This window comes from Trachymyrmex cornetzi, unplaced genomic scaffold, assembly GCF_001594075.2.
Source record: "Trachymyrmex cornetzi isolate Tcor2-1 unplaced genomic scaffold, Tcor1.1 scaffold596, whole genome shotgun sequence".
Taxonomy (NCBI): Eukaryota; Metazoa; Arthropoda; class Insecta; order Hymenoptera; family Formicidae; genus Trachymyrmex; species Trachymyrmex cornetzi.
The window spans coordinates 45,150-51,733 of NW_017299910.1; the positions used below are offsets into that span (position 1 = coordinate 45,150).

A 6,584-nucleotide genomic window follows, 5' to 3' on the forward strand; every position below is an offset into this window, starting at 1 on the left:
TTTTTTAAAATTGTCACATTTACAATAGTTGGCAATGCATCCAAGCTGTCATAAAACAAAAAAATGTCAATTTAGTGTGCAATATATGTTCAAAAAGTTCAGGATGCCCAAGTTCATAGAGCAAAAAGCAAATAATATTAATCCACAATTATGAATATACTTATTTAACTTCATATATTGTAGTTATTATTCTTTAAGTACAATTCCATACAGTATGTGTTCACTTGAGAAACTGGACAGAATAGTTTCTTAAGTTCTCATCTCTCTTTTTACAAATAAATTTATACTTCCAGCTTTAAAACACAGTTCATTTGATATTAAAAGATATATACAAAAGAACATTAGCTAATTCCTGTGCCAATTAATTTCAGACGACGATATCTACACCATACAATATGTGAAACTTTTAATTAAAAATGGAATGTTTGTCCTAAGTGGAAGCCAAAACCAGAAAATTCAAGAAATATTTCGAGTGCTTAAAGATGAGTAAGTAGAATTTTGAATTATGTAAGATGCATTTATGCAAGCTATCAAAATCTTCTGGTTTTGAGCATATTAAGAACTTAAGAGCAAAGTTTATTTTACACAATAATAATTATTTCATTTTACAAGTTTATTTTTAAAAAATTAATTTTTTTCTTTCTTTAATGGGATCTTTTCAGTTTCTTACATATCTGTCACTTAATTTGCAATCCTGTTTCTCTCTCTCTCTCTCTCTCTCTCTCTCATCTCTCTCTCTCTCATTACTCCTTCAAAGAATTAGAATTCTACAAAGTTCAAATGTACACAGCAGAAAAAAAATTAAAGAAAGATATATATATATAAGAATGTCAGTACATCTTGTATTACAGAGAACAGTTGATATTCCACACGAATATCCACGGTGATAATTGCAGCAACCAAGATCAGCTGTCAGAGTTTAATAAAGAAAATAATACACTATGTATGGTTGAATCCTTTGAATCACAGGAGTACGATCAGAATGAATCACAATCGCAGGAGTACAATAAAAAAGAAAAGAATACCGGTAAATATATTTTTATAAAGCATTTACGAATATTCATAGCACTGTACCAGCACAATGTACTATAAGAACTTGTAAATACTTCGTTATATTCTAGTAGAAAATTAATACGATACGAAACGAAGAATGAGATGTTTTAATAAATGTAATATAAATATATTATTAACAAATAAAATAAATCTAATATATATGTACAATAGAATATGTATAAATATATTAAATTAAATATATATAATAAATAAATATATAAAAAATATAACAATTAAATAAATATATAAAAAATATAACAAAAGATTTTTATATCTTTGACTTTACAAGGTTTTTACATTAATTGTAATACTTATTAATAGATTTACTGATGCTATGATGTAGACTATCGTATTAATCATTAAACAATATGATGATTTTCAGATTATTGGAGCAATTCAGCAACATCGTTTCTTCTTGACAAATACGAAACATATATGTCGGATATTGGTCCCATGAAAAAATTTAAAACTAAAAAATTGATGTGGGAGCAAATTTCAAAAGACATGATGACGATGTTGAACATATCAAAAACTCCTCTTCAAATTGAAAATCGGTATAAAACTATCCTCAAAAGGAAAAAAAAAGCAGTTGAGAACAACTCTAAATCAGGCAGCTCTAGAGAGACTGTACCATTCGAAGAAGAATTGAATAAAATTGCTCATTCGGACGATAGTATTGAGCCCGAGGTGTTGCGAAGTGCGAAGAGCGTTAAATACCCTAAATTGAATAAAAGTATGTTGGAAGAAATCAGCAATGATAGTGCCCTCACACATTCTACTGAAAGCTCATTGCCAAAGACGAAAAAGTCGAAATCAAGTTCTGGTGATAAAAGGATGGAATACTGGGAAAAGAAAGAAGCGGCAAAAGAAAGGCGTCACCAAGAAAAGTTAAATCTAATACGGGAGTTATTCGCCAAACAAGAGTAGCGGGAAATAAAGTAAAATAATGCAAAAACATAAAGTATTGGAAGAACCAAAGAAAGAACAAATGTTATAGTGAATTCCATTGGATATGTTAATATTGAAAGTTCCTACATATGTTGTTGACTAAAATATTGAATGTGATATGTAATTTTAATTCTTTGTTTTTAATATCTCTTATAATTTTGTATCTTTAATAATTCTTTGTTTTAATATTAGTGCATTCGTATGTATACTTTATTTCTTTACGAAAGATTGATGCAATTGCTTAGACTATTAAGTACAAACTAGTATAAAGTGAACTTACTAAGAGTGTATTCGTATGTATACTTTATTTTTTTTACGAAAGATTGATGCAATTGCTTAGACTATTAAGTACAAACTAGTATAAAGTGAACTTACTATATTATATAATTTTAAGTTACGATTAACAAACAAACTTTGTGAGGAAGTTACTAGAAAAGTATTAAAAGATTAAATGTTTATGAAATAAATAAGAGGTATATGAATGTTGAAAAGTAATCAATATATGTTATAAGAGGTATATGTTATAAGAAGAATACGCTTTGTGTTTTCTTATAAAGTTTAATATGTACGTATTTGCTACAGAACGAATAAATATTTGATAATTTCATACACGTTAAACTGGTTTCCATTTTACGGAAAAAGTATGTTCATCAATTGGGTTCTTTTTATTTCCCCTAATCTCCGTAATAGAGCTTCTTGTTCATCTCTATCTTCATTATTATAATTTTCATTGTTTTCTATATCGATATTAACGTCAAAATCATCGTTGTTGTCTATGCATAAATTGTGTAAGACACAACAGGATATAATAAATTTTGATATTTTATCAACAGTGTGTAGATCTATTTCGATTAGTTGTCAAAAACGAGCTTTCAGAAGTCCAAATGCATTCTCTATCTTTACTCGAGTGGCACAAAATCGTTTATTGAATTTTCGTTGCTTATCAGATAGATTTCCGTAATCTCTAAAAGGAATCATTAACCATTCCCTTATGGAATATGCAGAATCTCCTAATATATGAAATTTTCCTTGTTCGCATATTCCTGGTAAATTTTCATTAATATCTGATAACTTCAGGACACGCGAATCGTGAATTTTCGCTGGTATACCAGTGAAAACATCGACAAATCTTTTGCGGGCATCACATATACCTTGTAGTGTTATTGATGGAATATCGTGCCTGTTTACATAGGTCGATTTAATTTTATGTCGTGGAGTACGTACTTTGATCGATGTACAATCAATGCAGCCAAGTACCTGAGGAAAACCTGCAATCTTATATATATTTTATAGAACTAAATGTTATATTTACTTTTATAATGTATTAACAAAAAGAAAACGAAAATAAAGTAAATGTACACATCAATAGAAATGATTTATACAATAAACTCTAAATGTGATATTTATTATAGATCAACACACTTCGAAAAACTCGTTCGCAACTTGTTCCTTTTCATCAAATTTCATTATATTTGGAGCCAAGTTAATCAAATAATTCATTACTCGGTTATGCTGTCTCAACGAAGTTACAGGGCATACTCCAAATCTCTGGGAGACATCTCTTAAACAAACTTTATTCCCAGCAAACCTATACATAGAATAATAAATCACTATTTGCATAAATGTTTTATGAGTGACAGTTTTTGATATATATATATGAAATATACCATAAAAATGACAAAATGTCCAATTCAGCGGAGGTAGGTTCACTACCTCCGTGAGTTCGATCAGACGGATAGAATTGTGAATCAGCGTAAATATCAATTATTTTATAGGCTGTACTTCTAGCAATACGAAAATGACTTTTAAACTGTAACAATAATATACACATGAATGAACATATATGTAGAATAAATCCGTTTTGTGTAATAAACACTCTATATTATATTAATAATAATAATAATAATAGTAAATAAAAATCATTGTATTGTATTAATAATAATAAAAAGTGTGTCTGCGTGTATAACCTCTTTATCTGTACATTCATGCACCAATTCAATAAAGTTTCCAATTTTGCGAATTTTATGTGGAGTTTTAAAATATTCATCTTCATCACTGCTACTAGATGATGACGAAGACAACAATTCTAGTAGTTCAAATACAAATCGAATTTTGGAATTTTCTACTTCCCGCCGTGTAGTCATATTGCACTGATCTAGCACCGTCTCTCGTAGCTCGTGCCGAATTCTTGCACTAGCGTGCGAAAATTCGGCACTAGGATTCCCAGTGAAACAGCGTGCACCGTTTTCGTGCGCACTGAAATGCTCAGTGAAACACGTTGCCCGCGGCGAGTGCGCACTCAGTGCGCACCAGTGCAGCCAGTGAAATACGGTATAATTTTCCTCTCATTCGCGCCGAGTGAACAAAGTTCCTTATTGGTGCTGCCATTGTGAGAATATACAAGTCACGTGCACCAATCACGCGGATTCCCGTATGCGTAACGTTGGCGACACTGTCGTGTCTCCAGATCGCAGCGCTCGCCGATCATGTATAGCGCTCCTAGCGGAAAGAAAGTCAGATGGACACGAAAAGAATGTGTGGAATGCGGTCGACGATGATAATAATAATAATGATGACCAGGACGACGTATCTGAAAATCTGAGAAGTGAAAAGTAGCAGTTCGGAACTTTGCGTCGCGATATCTCCGCTCGTAGGGCACGTACAAAATAAATAAAAGCACTTTTATTATACAATTCGTGTGGTGGCTATCGATTGAGCATACATAGAACGCGATCGATTCAGCCGTTATATGAGATCCGATAACCTCGATATGCCGCAACTCTTCGGTTCGCGTAAAGGAGGCCACGGCAGTGTCGCTTTGCTTTGGCTTAGCGCCGAGACACTACCAGTGTCTCCAGATGTCCTTCATTGTGCGCAAGGTCTAATATTACAATACGTAATACAGAGAAAATGTGTTCAATATTAATGCCTAATACCTGTCCTCTTTGATAGTAGATATCGCCATAACATGAATTTATACTAATGGATAATTCCAAGTCCTTGAAAGCGATTTCTGATACCAGTTACATCGGAATACAAGGTTTCTGATAGGTTGAAATCTTAATATCTATTCTTGTTCCTAATATTTCCTTCATTGTGCGCAGGGTCTAATGATTTCATTTCGATGAAAATGGAATCTATGATATTATCAGCCGACTGTCAGTTGCATTCATATGATTAATAGTGTATTACTGTATTCGATTTACTGACTCGATCCGACTCCGATCTGCTCTTTTTAGCTGCATTTCTTTCACAATTTAGCTCTTCTTTTGCAGTTAAATAGAACCGATTATTGATTCGGAGTCGGGTCGAATCAGTAAATGGAATACGCTATAATACTGCAAGCATTGTTATATAGACAAATTAAACTAGTATTTTTTTTATTTACTGAATTCCAATACTTAATTCCAATGATATACCTATATTTCGATATAATAAATATAAATGTAATACTTAGAAAAATAAGAGAAATAAGAATATAATACTTAGAAAATGTAATAAGAAGCATATTAATAAGAAAAATATGAATGTTTAGAGAAATAAGAAAATCTTTATTTATTCTAACGTAACTGATATACATACTGTAAGGCGGGCAAAGATTCTTTTACGAAACCGTCTTGCGAGCAGAATAAGAAAGAACTATCATTCACAATCCGCGAGAGGCAATGAAGAATAACGAACTCTCGGGCCATAGGGTTGTGTCAGGGAAAGGATAAGCTAGGCTTAAGCCGGATAGGGAGAGCAAAGGATTGATCACAGGATAGCAGTGAATGACACGTTTATTAATCGCGATTACTTGTTGATCGTTCGCTGACAACGATACGCCTACACACACCATAATCGTCGAGTCTCCTTCCCTACGCTCTTCTTCTCCTTTTCCAGATATCTCAAGCGACCAATCAGGATCGCTGTAATAGCTGACGACCAATCAGGATCGCTGTAATGGCCGATAGCCAATCACGCTCCTTCTCACTAGAAGTGGTGCCATGAGCACTCTTGACGGCGCACGGAACGCCATCACGCGGAATAACGTGGACTTAAAGTAAAGTTGGCGATGAGACAGAGCTTCTCTTACAATACATATGCATTTAAGCGTAAATACATTATTTAAAAACATAAATTTTTTAAATATTTATATTATTCTTCCTCTCACGTCTTCCGCGACCTCCACCGTCCACGTCCTCCGCGGTCTCCGTGTTCTCCGCGGCCTCCGCGTCGGTTATCTTCCCTATCTTCCCTATGGGGACGATATCTGGCACTGTTTGGACTGGCACGGCTCTTCTGCCAACGCCTGGCTGTAATAAATTTGAAAATGATTAAAATTTAGTATTTTAAAATGACATATGTGTAAATTTTTAACCACATTGAAGAAAATTAATAAGTTAAATAAGTTAAATTAAATAATAAAAGTAACTTGTCGAAATTAATTCAATTCTATCTAACTGCACTTACTGACTATAAGGTAATTGTTATACTTACGTTTTTCTTGTTGTTTGAGGTCCTGCGTCTCCGCTGGTCCTGAAGGCCCGTCTACAATACACGGAGTAAGAAGTAAGAGTAAGAAATTGACCAATCACAGTCGA

General features: G+C 32.9%; 2 protein-coding genes across 4 annotated transcripts; one reads left to right on the forward strand and one right to left on the reverse strand.

The window, feature by feature from the left end:
- The first annotated feature begins 990 nt into the window (after window positions 1–990).
- Window positions 991–2,003, forward strand: LOC108766493 (uncharacterized). Its single transcript, XM_018515827.1, has 2 exons — window positions 991–1,027; window positions 1,436–2,003. Exon 2 carries the CDS (start codon window positions 1,489–1,491, stop codon window positions 1,978–1,980), a length of 492 nt encoding a protein of 163 aa, XP_018371329.1. The 5' UTR covers window positions 991–1,027; window positions 1,436–1,488; the 3' UTR covers window positions 1,981–2,003.
- A 553-nt stretch (window positions 2,004–2,556) lies between these two features.
- Window positions 2,557–4,270, reverse strand: LOC108766492 (putative nuclease HARBI1). 3 transcript variants are annotated; one of them, XM_018515824.1, is made up of 4 exons: window positions 3,969–4,270; window positions 3,669–3,811; window positions 3,424–3,589; window positions 2,557–3,258 (listed from the first exon to the last, which is right to left on the reverse strand). In XM_018515824.1, the coding sequence occupies exons 1-4, from the start codon at window positions 4,143–4,145 to the stop codon at window positions 2,860–2,862; spliced, it is 885 nt and encodes a 294-aa protein (XP_018371326.1). In that variant the 5' UTR covers window positions 4,146–4,270; the 3' UTR covers window positions 2,557–2,859. The 3 variants fall into 3 exon arrangements, with proteins under 3 accessions (XP_018371326.1, XP_018371325.1, XP_018371327.1); XM_018515823.1 differs by having other exon boundaries at window positions 2,557–3,276; XM_018515825.1 differs by having other exon boundaries at window positions 3,183–3,269.
- Between the last annotated feature and the right edge of the window lie 2,314 nt (window positions 4,271–6,584).